The sequence below is a fragment of the Dendropsophus ebraccatus genome, chromosome 4, assembly GCF_027789765.1.
Source record: "Dendropsophus ebraccatus isolate aDenEbr1 chromosome 4, aDenEbr1.pat, whole genome shotgun sequence".
NCBI lineage: Eukaryota > Metazoa > Chordata > Amphibia > Anura > Hylidae > Dendropsophus > Dendropsophus ebraccatus.
Window position 1 is genome coordinate 5,955,094 of NC_091457.1, and position 21,340 is coordinate 5,976,433.

The window sequence follows — 21,340 nt, forward strand, 5'->3', positions numbered from 1 at the left end:
GCACCACTGTCCTCTAATGTACTGTACCACTGTCCTCTCTAATATACTGTACCACTGTCCTCTAATGTACTGTACCACTGTCCTCTAATGTATTGTGCCCCTGTCCCCTCTAATGTACTGTGCCACTGTCTCCTCTAATATACTGTACCACTGTCCTCTAATGTACTGTACCACTGTCCTCTCTAATATACTGTACCGCTGTCCCCTATAATGTACTGTACCACTGTCCTCTCTAATGTACTGTACCACTGTCCTCTCTAATGTACTGTACCACTGTCCTCTAATGTACTGTACCACTGTCCTCTAATGTACTGTACCACTGTCCTCTCTAATGTACTGTACCACTGTTCCCTCTAATATACTGTACCACTGTCCCCTCTAATGTACTGTACCGCTGTCCCCTATAATGTACTGTACCACTGTCCTCTCTAATGTACTGTACCACTGTCCTCTCTAATGTACTGTACCACTGTCCTCTAATGTACTGTACCACTGTCCTCTAATGTACTGTACCACTGTCCTCTCTAATATACTGTACCACTGTCCCCTCTAATCTGCTGTACCACCTTTTGTACCCTATCAGCTCTATACTTACTCTTGCACACACAGCCCCACCAATCACCAGTAGGTTTAATATGTCCCTATAAAAGAAGGATTAGTTCCGGGTTGGGGTTTCTCTAGGTAGTTCTGTCAGAGAGAGATACAGAGAGAGAGCTTGTGGTTTTGTGCTGTTACTCACAAATAGCATGCAGTGCTAAACCCCCTCAGGGGGAAGGATGTCCTCTGAGGATCACCTTGTCCACACCAGCGATACTTTCAACACTACACAGGGCAGTATACCTGAGCTAGGTACTGACCCCAGTAAGACAAAGCTGCAGATAATGCCTACGTATCGTACTGCAACGCACAACTATTCTGGGAAATCCTGACAAGTCTATTCAACCCAGCGCAGGGACCTGGGACCTCGTACTACCCTAACAAGACAGGTATCCCGACATTATAGGGCATAAGGCAGTCAGATCCAAGTTATCTATATGTGAGTATGAGTATCTTCTTTTTTTCTCTCATCTACTACTCCTGGCAGAGTACACAGCAAAATTGGACAGGGCCCTTAAGATGCTCCTCTACCCCATTTTCCTCTTGCCTACCTCTTCTACCTCTTGTCTGCACCTATGGTTGCTAAAGTATTATTGTATTGCACTGAAGATATTAAGTAAACGGACATTGTCCTGGTTAAGTTCTTGGACTCTTGTCCGGGGGCTGGTTCCAACGTCACTCCGGGCTACTGTGACAAGTGCCCAAGTGACCGACAGACCTGCCCCAACACCACACCAGCTACCCCGGCCTACGTCCGCCCCACCTACCGCACCAGCAGAAAATGATGGGAGCTGTAGCTCTTCAACTTGAAGAGCCAAAGATTGGGGAACACAGTCTTTAATAATCTTCCCCCCCTGGTAATGCTCACCTATCCTGGCTCCTGCTCTGCTGTGTGGTGTTACCTCTTCTGGTCAGGTCACTGAGTAACACAGACAGAGCTTACAGCAGTGCCGGAATCAGCCAGGAAGTGCCGAGTATCAGGACAGGAAGAGCTCCCTTGATCCTGCCAGTACTCAGCATTTAACAATACTAATACAACTGAGTAGGTGGAGCGCCCCCTATTGCCTCACAACTGGTAGGACAGGTTTTTCAAGCAAGCCAATATATTTATTCTTTGCGTAAATAAAGGTTTTAGAGAAGTTTTCCCATGACTAAAATATAGATAGAATATAAGAAAAATAAAATGTTATCTCAGCCGGTGACATATAATAAGAACAGTGACAGCTGGGAAATGACTAAACTCAGGTCTCTTTGTTCCTGATCTCTATATAAGACTCCGGCTCCTTACACCGGCACACACCTCCGGTCCTACACCGCCCGTCATCCCTCATGTCAGGGTGAGTTCTGACACAATGTCCGTCCTTACACTGGAAATCCTATTGCTTCTCCTGCTGCTTCTGATCACATTCGGATTCGTTAACACTGACCGCTCATCGGCCTGTAAGCTGAATCCTATCCCGGCCTATGAGGAGTACGAATATGTGCAGGACGGAGACATCATCATCGGAGGGATATTCTCTGTCAATTGTCTAATTGCTGGAATTAAATACAATGGCATGTCCTTCATACATTCATCGTTCTGCATCAAGTAAGTGACTTGTATAGAGAGACACCGAACCCCAGAACATACAGTCAGACGTCTAGGCGCCTGCACACACCTCTAGTAATGCATCCCCCATAGATTTCCTACAGAGAACATCACATATCAATAAATATAATAAAATTGTGCTGGTCTCAAATGGACCGATCCAGTTCTCCGTAATACGGCACCAAATGGAGCATCGAAGGATCATATCTGGATCAATTCCAAGTATCACAGGCATTACTTCCTATTAAACACATGACAAAATGTCCCATGATATAATAAGATAGATACCCTATCAGGACTGGCCAAATTTTGGTCTTAAAGGGGTTATTCAGCTAAAACAAATTAAATTTCTTTCAAATCAACTGGTGTCAGAAAGTTATATAGATTTGTAATTTACTTCTATTAAAAAATCTCAAGTCTTCCCATACTTATCAGCTGCTGTATGTCATGCAGGAAGTGGTGTATTCTCTCCAGTATGACACAGTGCTCTCTGCTGCCACCTCTGTCGGTGTCAGGAACTGTCTAGAAATGGAGAGGTTTTCTATGGGGATTTGCTGCTGCTCTGGACAGTTCCTGACATGGACAGAGGTAGCAGCAGAGAGCACTGTGTCAGACTGGAGAGAATACACCTCTTCCTGCAGGACATACAGCAGCTTATAAGTGTGGGAAGACTTGAGATTTTTAAATAGAAGGAAATTACAAATCTATATAATTTTCTGACACTAGTTGATTTGAAAGAAAAAATTTTTCGCGGGACAACCCCTTTAAGGACAAGAGCCTATTTTTCAAATTTTACTTGTCTTTATGTTGTTATACTGTAGCTTCTACCATTTTCTTGTGAAAATCGCCCAGATTTAACAAAAAAATTGCAAAGCTAGGTTTTCTTTTATTGTTTTACTTTTTTAAAATTTTTAAATACTTTGCTTTTAATAACAAAATAGTCAGGCCACATAAATCAGGTATAATTCACATTAACAATATGCCATTTTCTAAGTTTTCTACAAAAATGAAAAACGAGATTTTAATGTACAGAAATTAATGCAACACGATGGAAAAACGGCCTCCTCTCAGTGACACCACCAGCCCCCTCTCAGTGACACCACCAGCCCCCTCTCAGTAGAATCACCGTCCTCCTCTCACTGACATCGCCGGCCTCCTCTCAGTGACATCACTGGCCTCCTGTCAGTGGCATCGCTGGCCTCCTCTCAGTGACTGGAATTTTGGAGGGTAAAATTTTTGCTTAAAATGCCTGAACGCATAGGTGTGGTGAGGTGCCCGCTTGTGTCAGCTCAGCCGGTGAGGTTAGTGTTGTGACGCCAGTGCTAATCCAGCACACAGGTGTCATGTTGGTACTTGCATGTTTGTGGGGCTGGCCATGTTCCCCAGATGGTCGGTAACCTCCTGGGTTGTTGCAGGTTCCTTCAGCTCTTCTCACGGCAGTCCTGATTGGCAAATGCCCCACCGGGACCCAACCACAGAAAGGGGAAAAACAACTCAAGGTATGCAGTGGTGTGTTTAAAGGGGCCGGTGCGGATAAAAGATGACAGAGTCCCGGTAGCATAAAAAATAGAACAGTTTTACTGTAAGACTTCTCAATATAACAGTACACATTTCACAAGTAAATAAATCTTTACACAGACTTTAGTGCTTGACTTTTGTGCTTGGAGGAGGTGCTTTAGGAGAAGTAAGAGAGGTATTGGTAGCGGTGCTTTTAGAGTAGAACGTAGAGGAGAGGAGTTTGCCAGAGTAGCCGGAATCTGGAGATATCTTTAATAGCGAAATGTTACTTGTATTTGTGTATAGACTTCAGTCCCAGTAGGGTAGTACAAGCCCCAGTCAATGTTATCTGGGTGTAGCTAGGTGTCCGAGATGTCCCAGTTACCAGCACTGCGCGATAGGATACGTAGGCCTTTTGTAGTGGCCACTTTGTCCTATCAAGGCTAGTTCCTCTGTTGTCAGGATACTGCCCTCACCACAGTGTGATTTTAACTTCCATATCTCAACAAGTCGCTAAACAACAAAATACATTTTTTCCCTCCCCAGCCCCCCACCCTTCTCTTATTGATCCACCATCCCCCCCCCGGGATCGAGTGGAGCAGAAAAGGAAAAAAAACTCACCAACCTTCTACTACTTATACCATTTCCCCCAAGTTCTCTTATATATTTTCTGCTAACACCATAGTAAATGTTTTTTTACTAATTGCTCCCAACCTCCAACTGATGGGGGATTTGGGGTAATCCAGCTGCACAATACCATTATTTTAGCCAGAAAAAGTAATTTGCTAACCAAAATCGTTGATTTCTTGATGTCCATAGGTATAGTTATTTCCAATCTGTCTGCAATCTTCCTTAACACTACCTGCCAGAATTCTTGACAGACTCTACATCGCCAAAGCATGTGTATATAATTAGCTTCCGTTTGCTTACACATAGGACACCTATCGTTATCCCAGTATTCCATGTTACAGTGTAATGTGCGGATAATGTACCTGTCAGGATGCGTTATGCACCCCTCGGCACGTGCTGTGCGGCCGAGAAGGCGCTGATTTTCTTGTATTTGTTCTGTTTCTGTGGTTTGTTTTGCAGTGTCTGAACACTGGTTTATCTGCTCAATTGGTTTGGTGGACACACCCGACTGCACCTGCTGATTTCTGTCTGGTCATGTCACGGTTAATCTGTGTTTTGGTTCTGCTGTGACTGGCAGGTCTTCCTGCCAGTGGTTTTGTTTTGTTGTCAGCTGTCTGTGCTTGGAGATCAGGGGAATGGTCCAATTGTGTTCTGGACCAGAGTCCTGGCTTCTTATATAACTCACCCCAGTCTCTGCACTAATTGCTGGTTATTGACTTAGTCTCTGCCTGTTTGTGTCTTCTGTATATTTGCATCTCCTGATTTTTGCTTTGTATCTTTGACCTTCCTCGCTTGCCGCCTGCCCCTGACCATATTGCCTGGACTTTGACTACGCCTATTGGATCCTGATTTAGTACTTTTGTTGCCCGATTGTTGTGACCAGGACTGTTTACTATTCTCTATTGTGTTTGTTCATCTTGTCTTGTTTTTTGTTTCACTTATCCAGGCCAGGGACCGCCGCCCAGTTGCTCACTGCCATTTTAGGACAGATTGTGGCACGTAGGCAGGGACAGTGGGCAGGGCTGAGCTTAGGGCTCACTGTCTCTGTGTGTTTGGTGCGACTGGTCCTGACAGTAACCTATTGTTAATTCTAAACTGGGTTATTTGATGATTTTTGTTTATAGAACCTTGGTTTGTGTTTTCTAACACATTATCCCATTCTTTGTCAGTAATTATCCCTATCTCTCTCTCCCAAATATGTTCTAGTGATGCGTAGTTGATCCAGTGGAATAAGCTGTCCCTCTTGAAAAAAAATGTGTAACTAATTTCAGTCCCTTACACACCCATGGGGTACAGTCCAAGTGTTTCCCTTCCCCAAATTTATAATTGCCCCACAGTGGAGTGAATTTGGTACTAGTCTGTATGTGCCCTATTCGTTTAACTTTATTTCATGTATTCAACCACTGTTTCATTTTAGAATTATTCACCTTACAATCCGTTACCGTTGTGGTTATTTTCATCAATTCCATTATTGAATCTACATTTTGCTGTGTTTTAGAATGTGCTTTCCCACCAGTGAATTTGGGTTCCTAATTTGTAGGGGAGAGATTGCATAAAAATAATTCCTGAAATCAGGGAGGGCAAGCCCTCCATCCTCTTTACAAGGTGTGAAGCGTGTTTAACACTGCATAGTAGACAAAGTAGTGGTAGTAAACAAACTGCTAGTGCATGTGTACACGTTGGTGACTAGACTTTAACTGCTGTCCCTGACAGGGGTCCTGGCATAAGCCAGGCCCTGGCTTAACTTCTGTTGTCTCTTGTGTCCTTCCTCCCTGAGAATCTAGTAGGAACTAACTGTACTTCCTCCACCAGTGAAAACTCCTCCTACAGGGGTCTATGTATGCCTGCCTGTGAGTGGTGCGGATGAGTGTACACAGGAGCAAAAAAAAAAGTGAGAGGTTGGGAAGCAAAGACCACCTCCTATTGGTCAGCAACAAACACATGGTATGCATAAAACATTAACCCATGACTACCTTCAGCTGTGCTATACATATAAGGATACAAACACTGGCACCTAGTGGAAAAACTTAATTTCCTTTATCCACCACTTAGCTTCAGAGATAAAAGGCTTTTTTTGACAGGTGCACAGGAGAGAGAAATACACCAGTGGTGGGACACCACATAGGCCCCATTATCAGTCCATGGGGAATCCATACTTCTCTTTGAAGGGCTGTCCATATTTCGCTGCTGTGGGGTGCGAGGAACCTTTATCAGTATTGTAGCATAATTTATGCAGAGGGGATTGTACATGAAGTTATGTGGTATACTCTGATGTATTCCGTGATGACTCTGTGTATTCCTTGTGTCCCTGAGCTGTTCCTTACATTGAGTATTCCTTGTGTCCCTGACCTGTTCCTTACATTGAGTATTCCTTGTGTCCCTGACCTGTTCCTCACATTGTGTATTGTGTGTCCCTGACCTGTTCCTCACATTGTGTGTTCCGTGTGTCCCTGACCTGTTCCTCACATTGTGTGTTCCGTGTGTCCCTGACCTGTTCCTCACATTAAATATTCCATGTGTCCCTGACCTGTTCCTCACATTGAGTATTCCTTGTGTCCCTAACCTGTTCCTTACATTGAGTATTCCTTGTGTCCCTGACCTGTTCCTCACATTGTGTGTTCCGTGTGTCCCTGACTTGTTCCTCACAGATGTTTTAAGTTGCCATCATGTACATATTTCAGGTCTCGCTATAGGGATGTCCATATCAGTACGAGTAGTTTGGATGTTTTGAGATACAGGCGCATTGCAGCTCCTGTGTTGTCTTGCCAACATAAAGCAATGGACATGTCACTGTGCCACATATATATTAAGTTTTTAGAACTACATTTCAAAAATTGTCAAGTCCCATTGTCAATAGGATATGGTTTTTGGCATATACTGACATGCTTGGCAATGTCCACATGGGAAAGAGCCCTTGATCTTATTGGTCAGCCAAGTGCCATCATGCTCAATGGAGGCTACAGAGTAACATGGTCCTGTCTGATAGGTAACATTCTAGTGTTGACCAATCACAGGTGCAGGATCTTGGTCTGCTCTTAAGATGTGCCGGTGCTTATTTAGTATGGCTATAGTTTGATTGATATCACCAATAAAGGTGCCATTACACTCTATCATCTCATATCATCTTCCTTTCGTGATGACCTCAAAAGTGCATTCCTGTCACTTGTACAGACCCGATGAGATGCTTTTTTTAGGTATTCTTTAGGGTACCCACCTCTCTTAAAACAACCCTAGAGAGAAGCACCCATAGACTGGAAATTTTGTTCTGTGGAACAGTTCTGAAGCACCCTCAAATACTGCCCTATCAGTATACTTTTTCTCAGGGACCCTGAAGGCCAACTTTTCCAGTGAAGTAAGTAGTTAGTCGCAGTAGGATTGTAGTTAATGTTAGTCTGGATGTTGTTCCCCTCAACAAAACTAATGGACTTGCCCCCCAACTCATACGTAAAGCGCAGACACATGTTATTGCTATTGAGTACTGTAAGAAAATCCTGTAACCCCAAAGGCTGAGGACGTCATCAATATAACGTGCCCATAGGAATACGTGACAGGTGTACAAACTTAAATTCTCACCAAAAACCATTGTGTCCTCCCACCAGCCTAAAAAAGATGTGGGTATTTCGGATATAGCTTGTTGACACATATAAAGGAGCACGGAGTGATGGTTGAAGCCATATCTTCCTGAGGGTGTCACTTAGCGATGAAACATGTTGAAGGTGCAAATATACAGATTTTATTAGCGATAGGGAAAGAAATTACCCCGTGCTGTAGCCTGGGTATCGGAGGGACAGGATCAGGCTAGGAACCAGTGACAGAAATTATTCACCCAGCAACGTGGTTTTAGGTTCTATTGCTTTTATTACAGATACAGTACAATAAAAGTTATATTTATGGGTGAGGTATATCATTAACAGGGTTTAGTGCCCAAGGCTTTGGCCTTTGAGTTTTTGGTAATTGTTAGGTCATGGGTACCTCTGACCGACCTGAAAGATTCAGTGGTCTGTTACTGGTTGTCTCCGAAGTGGTGGCAGCTGAAGTCAATGACGGATTCCATAGACAACACAACGAGACACAGGGGGAGTGCCAAAAGGTAAGCATAAGATGTTTCTTATGTTTTCTAATGGGCAGTCGTATAAAAGAAAGCATATAAAAAAAAAAAACATAAAAAATTTCTAACACCAGATAACCTTCTTAATACAACAAAAGAACCATTGTGATGTTATTATTACAGACCCGGTAATGCAGTGATATTCTTCTGACAGGCCGCTTCCTCAGTTCTACAGAAATCTACAACTTTTCCGTTTTACTATCGACCAAATAAACAAAGACCCAACACTGTTACCCAACATGACCCTGGGATATCACATATATGACTCCTGCGCTCATCCAGGCAAAGCCATCAGAAGTGTCCTACAGATATTATCAGGACCCGGGGCGACCGTCCCTAATTATTCCTGTAGGAAGAACAGGAGAATGGCCGGGTTTATTGGGGACCAGAGTACAAGCACAACTTTACCGATAACTCAACTTTTAACTTTATATAAATATCCGGTGGTGAGTACAATAAGTAGAGAGCTTGGCTATCCCCAACATCCCCATAGACATTGAATTGAGAGGCAGTGTATACAAACCATTCTTAAGAACACAGAGGAATCCAAGTGTAAAACCAACTGTGATCATAAATGTATTATGCTGCATGCATTTTCTCCGTAGATTACGGATTCTAGGGAGCGTGAAGCGGCGGGCTGTGTCTTTACAGTAGTGGGAAGATTTGAATAGGTTTGGAGCTCCCGATGTCACAGTGATACATGATCCCAGGAGTTCCCGATACCGGCCCAAAGCTTTACGCTCTTCGGAGCATGTTCATGCGGCCTTATTTGTTGGACGGTCCAATAATTAGAGGGGAACTCATGAGAATACAGCTGTCCAATCCAGTCTACCCTCCAAGGATTCTTGCGGGTTCACCAATAGCTCAGAAAGATGGACAATGGACTAGTAACTCCTTGACCCTTCCAGAATTAACCAAAGAAAGAGTCTATAAATTCTTTTAAACCTCACAATTTGCTCTTGGTAATGTAGTTGTAATATAGACAGCTGACACACTGACTCTCTCTTTCTCTCTCTCTTATAGATCAGTTATGGAGCCATAGACAGAGTTTTAAATAGCCAACATTTCCCAAATTTTTTCCAGACTGTTCAGAATAATTATGAAACCTTTAATTTTTTATGTCAACTTATCAAATTCTTTGGATGGATTTGGATCGGAATCATAACATCTTTTAACGAGAGTGCACTTAGAGAAAGCAATATGTTATTCCACTTTCTGAACAGCCATCAAATCTGTGTGGCCTTTATATTATGGGAAGGGGTTAACATTCAGTCGACAGTCAGAAAGCATCACAGATACCATGAGATTGCTCGAAAACAGTCGGTCCAAGTGGTCATTCTCTGCGGCACTTATCACGATATCCTATTTGAGTCTTCCACTGCAGAATGGCTCAAGGGTGTGACCATGATCTTGGCTCCATCCTGGGCCCCGCACATCGTTCTCATAGAGAAGTATCCAGAGATCTTCAACTGCAGCTTGTCTCTGGAGCCCGAGTCAGAGGTTACGGCTGAGTTTGTACATTTTGTCGATGATTTTTACCCTTTAAAATACCCTAAAGATGTATTGCTGAAGAATTTGTGGATGGCGACATTTCACTGCTTATCAGGGAACAGAAGAAAAGATGACCTGTATGAGTGGATTTATGATATATCTTTTAACAACTGCACCGGACTGGAACGTATGAGGAGCACCTGGAACCACCTGTCTCAACAAATGTTTGATCCAGTGTACAATGCAGTAATGTCTTTGGCCGAGACACTAAATCGCATAAACTTGTCTAAAAATAAATGGGATGGTCATCAAACATCTTATCGATATCAGGTAAACTATAGAGCAGCTTCTCTGTGGTCAACGAGTGTGAAAAGGTAATCATACAAAAGCTTGATCATATCCATGGATGAAAGGAAACATTTGTACATGTGGTGACTGGTTTCTACTAAGCTATTAGATTGTTGTCTATTGCCTCTTTTATTTGTCCGAAATCCTCTGTCAAGGTCATATACTATGTCTAGAGATGAGTGAACTTGCAGTTAGTTTGGCTAAACCCCAACCTGATCGCTCAGCTGTTGCTTGTCAGGACAAGATGGAGACAGCCCTAGGAGACCAAAGACTGTATCCCCCTCTTCCAGGCAATCCTATGGCTGCATTCATGTTTTCCTGGCAACATTATCTGATGACTGAGTGATCAGGTTCAGGTTTAGCTGAACTTATCGTAAGTTATCGATAAAGAACGTGGGAAAACCCCTTTAAGCAGTATAATCAGTATTCACGGTCAGAAGATTTCTGTCAATGCTGGTTGAGTACACATGTGGTGTCCCACTGCTAGTGTTTCTTTTATGCACCTGTCCAAAAGTTCTCAGGTTAAACAAGTGGTGGATAAGGTATTTTAAAGCAAAGTAGGAAGCAATGGGTTAATTGTTTATTTGTACCCTGTGTTATGTGCTGACCAATAGGAGGTGCTCTTTCTTTTCTTCCTATCCCCTCTGGCTTTTCTGTACACTCACTTCCCTATAGAAGGAGTTAGCTCCATGTGGGAGTAAGTGGTTCAGGTTCAGTGGTTCAGTTCAGACTAGCTTCGAGCGTGAACAGATGCAGAAGAGAGTGGCTCTGAAAGAGACTTATCTTATGAAAGCAACTACTACTTACACTATGCAGTGCTAAGCTAAAGTAGGGCAGAGCAGCCACCAAAGAACACCCTAGCCCTTGGCAGGAACATGTCTACAGAGTGCCGGACAGACAAAAGGAGCTGATCCCAGTAGGACAAAGCTACCATGAAGAAAAGGTCTATGTATCCTACTGTGCAGGTAACTGGGAAGTCTCGGACACCTCGCTCCACCGGATAACAATGGCTGGGGCTTGAGCTACCCACCTAGGACGGGTTCTATGACACTAGGGGCAGAAGGTGGTCAGACATAGTGTAAACGTGAGTACGTGTATCACTTCACTACTTAAGGTATCTACCAATGTTCCAGAAGAGTACAGGGCTACATTGGGCATAGCGCTCCTTTGGCAAACCCCTTTTATCCTCTCTCTACCTTCTACAAAGCACTACTACTGCTAATTCTACTCTTCTAAAGCACCTCAAGCACTGAAGAGTGTATCAAGATTATTGTTGTCTGCAAAATGTGTACCGTTATCCTGCCAAAGTTATACAGTAAAGTTCTTCTATTTTTATATCAAATGAACGGAACTCTGCTCATCTCTGTTTGCACCTATACACATACTAAGAGCCCAAGGGACCCATAACAACCCGGAAGGTTACCTACCATTTTGGGGAATACAGCTGGCCATACAAAAAGCAGGTACCAACATCACACCTGTGTGCTGGACTAACACTGGTGTCACGACAAATAACATCACTTGCTGATCTCCCAACAGACCATGCCCAGCTGGTCACCACAAACACAGTGGCTAATCCATCAATACAGGCCCTAGGTTTAGACAACTCAACTTATGCCAAGGAAGCCAAGCATGAGACAGCAGGGCACGTCAGCATATAGCAACTTTCCCAACCACTTCAAATAAGTCCTTATACAGACTAACCCGACTTGTGAGTGATAATCCCCTTAATGTGGACAGGTCTCGTTTCCTCAGTCATGGCAGTTAACCCCATGATGTTTTACATGCCATAGCTTGGCTTTTGGGAACTTGAAGTAAAAAGGAACATAACATAAACTAACTATCTCAGGCACTGGCCTCAGGCCAGGACCCAGGGAGGACACCTTCCCGCTGAATACTTGATAGAGATCAGCCCTGACTAGTAACTGGATCTCAAGTATCTGAATCTGTTAGACAAATATTTTAGGATCATAGCTCCAGCACCATTCTCACCTCTATACAAATACTCCATCTGCATTGCTCCACAAAGTAACAGTGCCCCCTTTCTGACCCATTGAGGTTTTAATCTCTGACGCTTATATTTAGAACAAACGTCCCTATCTATGATCTTTGGACCCTCTCTGTGACCCATCTAGTAGCTAAACCCCATCTATGCCCCCATATAGTTGTTAAGTCCCTCTGTGCAAAGTTTATCCCTCCTTTTGTGCCTCCACACAGTAGTTAGGAGCATGTGTGCCCCCATATTATAGTAAATCCCCTCTATGCTTCCATATAGTAAATAATCCTCTTTGTCCTACTAGATAGTAGTTACCACCCACCTCCCCATGAATCTATACAGTAGTTAAGGCCCTATGTACCTCTATTTATTAGTTACCCCCTCAGTGCCCCGACCCCATATAGTATTAAGCCCCTCTGTTGGTAGTATCCCCATGTAGGCTCAAATCTTCTACCTGACCTATCACAGCCATGGGATTGCTAGGCCAACGGTGAAGCTGTAAATCTTGCTGACTGGCTGCTTAGTGTCAACTCAGCAGCTGGTTGGGTGTCTGGTTGCTCTGTATGAACAATGTAGGGGATAGAATGTATATGACAAAATCTGCAATGATTGATCAGATCTTTATTCACAGCTACGCCGGAATTTAAAGGTGACAAGTGATTATGCAATCCATAATAATATAATAGTCAATGGAAGACTGGAAAAAGTTAAGGTCGGCGTCTTCCATTCTCAGTCTACAGAGTTTAATACGAATGAAATTAACAAGACTTTAATTCAATGGAAAACTGGCAACAATGAGGTGAGCGGCCATTACATTATGGGAGTAAATGCTTTAATGAAATGTACACCAGGAAAAACTCTAAAATGTCATAAAAAATAGAATGGTCACACAACAGAAATGAAATAATAATTCACATTTACAAAACGTCTACTCTATGTCAGCATTGATTGGTAAAGGTCCTTTCAGTAAGTGACCTGACCGCGCTCCAGCGACGTCCTCCCCGGCTGGAGCACAGCGCCACCTTCTTGGGTGACGTCACGGAGACCCGACGGCGTCCTTGGTTACCAACGGCGCCGCAGGCTCCTGGTCTTGTCTTTAAAGAGCGAGCGGTCATTTCCTGATCGCTGGCTATTAGGTTAATACCCTGGTCCCAGCTCCCCTGTATCTATTCCTGTGAACCCCTTACTAATTCCCGCTGATTGTTTGCCTTGTTATCTGACCTCCCGTCTGACCTTTGACTACCCGATTGCCTTTTGAATTTGTACTGCGCTGCCTGTTTGGTTTTGACTTGGCCTGTTTACTATTCTATACTGTGTTTGTCTGTCTGTCTCGTTTTATGTCACATGTATCCCGTACAGGGAATGTCTCTGTGGTTGTACACGGCCGCCTGGGTAGGGACAGTGGGGTGGGTTCAGACCTAGGGCCCACTGTCTTGTCCTGTTCGTATCTCCCAGTCGTGACAGGTCCTTTCACTTTTTAGGATGTTATGGAGTTCAGATGTTTAGCAGCAAATTTTTTAAATCAGATAAAATCCGGTAGAGAAACAGAAGCAACGATTAGGTACACTAACAGCGGCGACAGTCAAATACACTAACAGAAGCAACGATTAGGTACACTAACAGCGGCGACAGTCAAATACACTAACAGGAGTAACGATTAGGTACACTAACAGCGGCGACAGTCAGATACACTAACAGGAGCAACGATTAGGTACACTAACAGCGGTGACAGTCGGATACACTAACAGGAGTAAGAATTAGGTGCACTAACATCAATGAATATCATGCATAGCAACAGGGGACAGGGATGAATATCAGGTACAGTAACAGGGATGATTTTAGGTACAGTAATGGAGGAAAAGGGAGAATATGTACAGCAATTGGGGCAGGGTAGATTATCATGTACATCAGCAAGGAGCTGTAGATACAATAACAGGGGTCACAATAACAGGAGTCATGGGCGACTATTAGATACAATACAGCATGTGTATAAGGTTGCCCTAACGGTCACCAACCCCAGATGTACATGAACGTGAATTTGAAGGGTTAATATAGATGGCCAGTCACCACCAATCAGTCCATTGAAGAGGAAGTGCAGAAGGCTCGCCATTGTTTTCTAGACTTGCCTACTGATTGTGAATCTTTGTCTTTATCTAAATGTCCTGAGTACCCCTTTAATAAACATTCACATAGGTTTGGAGATAACGCTCGAGGACTAGATTCCCACAGCATGAAAGTTCCTTTTACCTGATAGATCATGGAAAGGACGAGAATTTATGAGGCATCACATGGTGTGAGCGGCTTTATAAGATGAAATCTGGTGACATATTCCCTTCTCTCTTGTTCTCAGGTTCCAAAGTCTGTGTGCACCGAGAGCTGCCTCCCAGGATACAGAAAAGTCCTGGGGACGACAATATATCATGCTTGTTATAAATGTATCAAATGTTTCGAAGGAGAAATCTCAGATACAATTGGTAGGACCTGGGAGATTGGTGGTGGGGAAGGGGGAATTGTCATTTTAGTTTCCCCACAGATTTCTGGAGATGGAGGAAACAAAGTGTTTATGTCATTTGTTGACATCAATTCTTGTGAATATTACACATTGGTCCAGACATCTTTTATTACCAGGATCCAATCTCTGAATATCTAAGTCACCAGCCAATCTCTGAATATCTAAGTCACCAGCCAATCTCTGAATATCTAAGTCACCAGCCAATCTCTGAATATCTAAGTCACCAGCCAATCTCTGAATATCTAAGTCACCAGCCAATCTCTGAATATCTAAAGTGCATAGATGGGTACTACAGAATGGGTGCTGGGGGGGGGGACATAGTAAGGGAGACCAGTTATGCAATGTTATATTGATGTGGCCCGGGGCTCTGGATGCAGGTGTTGGGCAGCTGGACGGCTCTGGTGTTTTGGGGTAGCTCTGTCATGGTGGCCAGGCGTGGTAGCACCCACCCCCACATACATGGGCACCAGACCCTGAAGGAACAGTAGTGTTCCGTGAGGGTGCAAGTCCGGCGCAAGTAAGGTGACAGAGCCCTGTGTAGGGACCCATTTCTAATTAGTACAGAGCTCTGCCAGGATTGGGTAGTGTAGTGAAAGAAGAAATCCTCCTACAATTATAAATATATATAGCTGTTTTATATATGACCGCCTTCTGCCTTACCAGCTTGGAGACCGTCAGGTTATGTAGCATGAGTCCCAGGTCTCTGTCTCTGGGTGTAGCTACTGTAACTTCTCAAGATTTCCCAAGATAGTCGAGCGTTGTCAGTAGGATACTTCGGCTCTCAGCAACTTTGTCCTACTGGGGATCAGTCCCTCTTCCTTTCCTTTAGGGGGTGACTATCCTGACATTAAGAAGGATCCCAGTCGTAGACAAGGGTTTACCCACGTTATGGTTATCCCACTTCTTGAGCTTAGCACTGCATAGCTGTAGTCTCACAAAGAAATCTCTCTCAGTCCCGTCAAGCCAGGGCCGCTTCATGGAAGGGCCAACCGTCAGCTATGTGACGGGGGGTAGCTCTTAGGATCACGTGCTGTTTAGGATGCTTGAAAAGCTTTATGTTTGACTGTCAGCTTTTACATGGGGGGAGGGGGTGCTGGCGGCATAGTCACGCCTTTGCTCCTCAGCGGACAGGAGGGTGGTGAGTCATGGGGAGGGCTGTGTGGCGCGAAGGGGGGCAGAAGACACTGCATGGAGTGGGCTAGCTGTCAGCTGAGTGCCGCAGTGTGTGAGGGCGAGAGGTGCTGGCAGCACAGGAGGCAGCTGAGGGAAACGGGAAACTGTTATCTGTGTCATACACATCCTCCGTTTCTTCATTAGGTTATAATCGCTAACCCTGTTTATTGAACACAGAGAGGACACATGATCCATGTGCCTGAAGGGATGTCGGAAGGACAGAGGAGAAGTGACCCCGGGTGAGTTGCCAGGGAAAGCATAGAAGCGGCACAAGAGGCCATAATTATGTGATATTACAGGTAGATAAAACTATGTGTGATTTATTTAAAGATATTTTAAAGTATGTTGTTGCTCTAACTACTTCCCTTTAGTTAGTCAGTTAGTGTTATTTCTATTCTCCAAATTCTAGTTTCAGAGAGGGAAGAAAGCAGACTTGTTTTTCACCAGCTTCCCAACCTTTATAGGTTGCTAAACAAGACCCCTAGGGAGGCTGGAGACAATGAAGTCTTCACCTCTGCCTACACCGAGGACATAATAGATAACACAGGACAGTCAATCACCTTAGAGAAAGGGATTAATAACTCAAGACTGGAGCTGCAGTAGAGCACAGTGCCAGCAAGCCGCACTCTACTGACAAGACGCACAGCTTTGTAGGAAGGACACTACAAGCCATCTCCATCCAGAGCAGAGACCTGGGACTCGTACTACCCCCGAGGACGGGTAACCTGACACTGTGGGACAGAAGGCGGTTAGGATAGATAACTGGGACTCGTCTATAAGTGAGTACAACAATTTCTCCAAACACTCTGAAGACAATTCACCACATCCCGGTAGAGTACATAGTACATTAGGCAAGGGCCCTCCTATCTCGTCCCTGACAACTGTTACTGTTTCTTCTATCACCTCACATACTACCTGTTTGAGTATTGCATTGATATTTTTCCACTAAGTACCTGAGCACTGTTTGTAATTGTTTAAACTAAGGTACCTTCTTTTATAAGTTGTTTAAAGTGGTTCTCTGTCATCTCTTCCCCCGCACCGGTCCTAACCAAGGTCCGGTTGCTGTGTGTCACCACTCCTAGCCACCGTGACAAGTAGCCCCCAAAAAACCAGAACCCACCATCAGGCCCAACATCAGTACCAGCACCCCGTATCACGGCAGTATTACAACAAATCGAACACAAGGTGATCTTAAAGACATCTTGGCCATCGTTAAACTGTAACCCAAGATATTCATTGTCAGATCATATAAATACATATTGTATTGATAAAATTTAAGCGAATGTATCGGAACACATGCTGATATAAGTTTTTTCATGCTCATGGATCTATTTTAAAAGAAATTTCTCAGGACTGGATCCAGCTTTTCCCCGAGTGTACAGGCAGCTGATAGGCCGGTTGCTGATCATATCGAGCACTTTGCTTTGTTTAGATGGGAGATTCTCTCATCTCTAGCGACCATGCTTCAAAAATGTCAATATATTAGGCCCCCTCACCCATTAACTGCTGGGGTGTCAGATATTTTCTATTTCATTTCTAAAATAATAGGAGTCCAAAAATCCCATAATGCATTAAAATAAGAAAAAGAAGAACAACGAGTGTATTCTGCAATTATTTACATACTTTTTATATCTTTAAATTATTATTAACATAACAATTTATTTTTTTTTCTTCAGACAGTGAAACCTGCAGGAGATGTCCCGACCATGAGTGGCCCAATGTCAGCAAGACTCAATGTATCTCCAAACAGATAGAATTTCTTTATTACTTTGATGTGATATCAGTGACTATTCTATCAGGATCCATGTTACTTCTCACACTGACGGCTGTAATATTGGGGATTTTTATTCGATATCGGGACACCCCAATTGTGAGAGCGAATAACAAGAACCTGAGCTTTGTCCTCCTGGTCTCCATCATGCTGAGCTTCCTCTCTGTCTTCTTGTTCCTCGGTCGTCCTGTGGATACAACCTGCAGGTTACGTCAGATCTCTACTGGAATACTACTCTCAATATCCATCTCTTCATTGTTGGCCAAGACCATCATGGTTTACATGGCATTCAGAGCCACCAAGCCTGGAAGTGTGTGGAGCAGATGGAGTGGAGTAACGCTCCCTAACTGTGTGCTCCTGGTCTGCTCCTCTGTCCAGGGGGTCATCTGTATGAGTTGGGTGACCCTCTCTCCCCCCTTCCAGGAGCTGGACACACACTCTTATAAGGAGAAGATGGTGGTTCAGTGTAATGAAGGGTCAGATCTTTGGTTCTTCTCTGTCCTGGGTTATATGGGGATTCTGGCCGCTGTTAGTTTTATTACAGCTTTCTTAGCCAGGACATTACCGGACAGTTTCAATGAGGCCAAGTACATCACCTTCAGCATGCTGGTGTTCTGCAGTGTCTGGATAGCCATGATCCCGGCTTATCTCAGCACCAAAGGCAAATACATGGTGGCCGTGGAGATATTTGCCATCCTGACCTCTAACGCTGGACTGTTGGGCTGTATATTCTTCCCGAAATGTTATATCATCCTGTTCAAGCCAGAACTAAATACAAGGAAACATATTCTAGGAACTAAAAATACTATAGGACATCACTGATCCAAAGCACTAACAGCAAAACTTCCAAGATTTATAGTACCACAGTAAAATAGTTAATAAGGTTGAAAAAAGACAAGAGTTCAAAAAGTTCAACCCACAGAAACACCACTGCGATGATCTGCGTTGAATCCCCCCCCCCCTTCCTCAATGAGGCAGATGCAAACTGCCTCATCACAGGGACAACAACTCCCTCCCCACTCCGATGGCAAAAAGATTATTTAATGAATTAGCCATGACAACATCATGTGGCAGAGAGTTCCATAGTCTTACTGTTCTCACAGTAAAGAGTTCGCATCTGTGCTTTCCTCTAGACGTAGAGGATGCCCCCTTGTCATGGTTACAGACCTAGGAGTAAGGAGACCACTACAAAGATCTCTGTACTGTCCATTCATATATTTGTACATTGTGATCAGATCGCCCCTAAGACGTCTTTTTTCTAGTGTAAATAACCCCAAGCTTGATAACCTGTCGGTCTCTTTTGATGCATCCCATTATTTTATTAGCCTTGGCAGCTGCTGCCTGGCACTATTCACTATAGATGAGGTTACCATCCACCAATACCCCCAGGTCCTTTTAGGAAGAAGTGTTACCCAGTGTTTTATTATTTAGCACATAACTGTACTTTCTACGGCCCAAATGCATAACCTTACATTTATCCACATTAAACTTAATTCACCATTTATCTGCCCAAGCCTCCAGCTTCTCCAAATCCTTCTGTAAAATGATATTATCCTCCTCTGTACTGATTACTTTTTTCAGTTTTGTGTCATCTGCAAAAATGGAGATTCTTCTCTGTAGCCCCTCTACAAGGTCATTAATAAACAGATTAAAAAGAAGTGGACCCAATACTTAATCCCTGTGGTACCCCACTAGTAGCTGTTACCCAATTAGAGTATGTTCCATCAATAACCACCCTCTGTTTTCAATCACTCAGCCAGTTACTTACCCATTTGCATATGTTTTCCCCGAGTCCCAGCATCTTAATTTTATAGACCAACCTTTCATGCGGCACAGTATCAAATGCCTTTGAAAAATCCAGATACACAACATCCACAGGCAGACGGAGCTTATAAACAACTGGGTTCATGCACTTTAGTACCGAGGAATCGTGGACCCAACTTGTAGCTTGGGATTTTCAGGCACACATACTTAGCGGACAGTCAGACCTTGTCACCCGGAAAAACGGTCACGACAGGTCTTCTTTTCTTGTCTGCCTGAGACTTCATTTGATTGGTTGCTCATAACAGGGATTGCCTCTCTGTTCCCAAATGGTTTGAAAGTCTTCGACCAGTTCATCCACGGCCGGCACCTCAGAGGATGTAGACAGAGGCAGCAGAGGGTGAGGATGTCACCCATAGATTACAAAGAATGGCGACGTGCCTGTGGAACTAGAGTCCAGGTGATTGTAGCAAAACTCTGCCCAAGGAAGAAGACTAGACCAATTATCTTGGCGGCCCAAAACAAAATGACGAAGATAGTTTACCAGGACCTGGTTAACTCTCTTGACTTGTCCGTTGGTTTCTGGGCGATAGTCCGAGGAAAAGTCTAGGTTCACCTGGAGTTGAGAACAGAGAGCACGCCAAACTATTGAGACAAATTGAGTACCTCTTTCCGAAATGATATGTCGTGGAAGCCCATGCAGACGGAAGATGTGCTAGAAGAATAAGTTGGACAGACAAGGAGCGGAAGGCAGACCGGGCAAAGGAACAAAATGGGACATCTTAGAGAACCGGTCTGTAACCACCCAAATGACAGTGTTGCCTGTAGATGGAGGAAGGTCAGTGATAAACTCCATGGCAACGTGCTCCCAAGGACGATCGGGGATGGGCAAGGGCTGAAGCAAACCGGCAGGTCTTTGACTGGAAATCTTGTTTTGGGCACAGGTGGTACAAGAAGCCACATAGTCCATGACATCTTGGTAGAGACTTGGCCACCAGTAATGTCGAGAAATCAATTGCCTTGTCTTTTGAATACCAGGATGACCAGCGATCAAGGAAGCATGACCCCACTTCAGTTTCCTCCTACAAAGCGCAGGGCATATACAGGTCTTGCTGGGAGGGACCTTCTGAAGTGTGGAGGTAGCCACAGGAATCATACGGTCATTAGGGATAATATGACGAGGTGTATCTTCTTACCCTAGGACAACAGATGCTTGCGAGAGGGAGTGGGCCTGCAAGTCTCTAAAATAGATCAGTATGTCGACGACAACACAAGTGTTGAGGAGGTCCCAGAAGATGTCATTGACGAACTTCTGGAAGACCGCCGGGGTATTACACAGGCCAAAGGGAATGACCAAGTATTCAAATTGCCCATCCCTGATCCATTTGTCATCCTCACAAATTCAGATAAGATTGTACACGCCCCTGAGGTCCAATTTCGTGAAGATAAAGCCGGTCAAAGAAATCAGAGATCAATGGCAGGGGATACTGATTCTTCACCATAACCTTATTTTGACCTTGGTAGTCAATCGTTCTTCTGGATAAAAAAGAAACCTTCTCCAGCTGGTAAGGTGGACTTGCGGATGAAGCCCTTTTGCAGGTTTTCCTTTATGTAGGTGGACTTGACTTCAGTCTCCAGGACAGACAGGGGGTACACCCTACCACAAGGAGGAGTCACACCAGGAAAAATCTATAGGGCATTCATAGGGGCAATTAGACGGCAGCATGTCAGCTTCTTTGGTGGGAAACACATCAGCCAAATCTTTATATTCAGCCAGGAGGCCAGGTAGTGGCTTGTAGGAATCCAATGGAGACAAGGGAAACTGGATCTGAGGGGTCTTTAGACAGTGGTCAAGGTCCCCATCGAAT

At 44.1% G+C, this 21,340-nt stretch overlaps 1 protein-coding gene across 1 annotated transcript; it reads left to right on the top strand.

Moving 5' to 3' along the window:
* The first annotated feature begins 1,949 nt into the window (after nucleotides 1-1,949).
* Nucleotides 1,950-20,976, top strand: LOC138789187 (vomeronasal type-2 receptor 26-like). Its single transcript, XM_069967794.1, has 9 exons — nucleotides 1,950-2,185; nucleotides 8,274-8,402; nucleotides 8,575-8,866; nucleotides 9,444-10,241; nucleotides 12,887-13,054; nucleotides 14,606-14,729; nucleotides 17,617-18,435; nucleotides 19,781-19,872; nucleotides 20,674-20,976. The coding sequence occupies exons 1-9, from the start codon at nucleotides 1,950-1,952 to the stop codon at nucleotides 20,974-20,976; spliced, it is 2,961 nt and encodes a 986-aa protein (XP_069823895.1).
* The last annotated feature ends 364 nt before the right edge of the window (nucleotides 20,977-21,340 follow it).

Bases quoted from the DNA above. Each gene is read 5' to 3' on its own strand.
- LOC138789187 (XM_069967794.1), top strand. From the start codon at position 1,950: ATGTCCGTCCTTACACTGGAAATCCTATTGCTTCTCCTGCTGCTTCTG. The intron at 2,186-8,273 runs GTAAGTGACTTG...GGTAATTGTTAG, and splicing joins CATTCATCGTTCTGCATCAA to GTCATGGGTACCTCTGACCG. The intron at 19,873-20,673 runs GTGAGGATGTCA...TTCTTACCCTAG, and splicing joins GTAGACAGAGGCAGCAGAGG to GACAACAGATGCTTGCGAGA.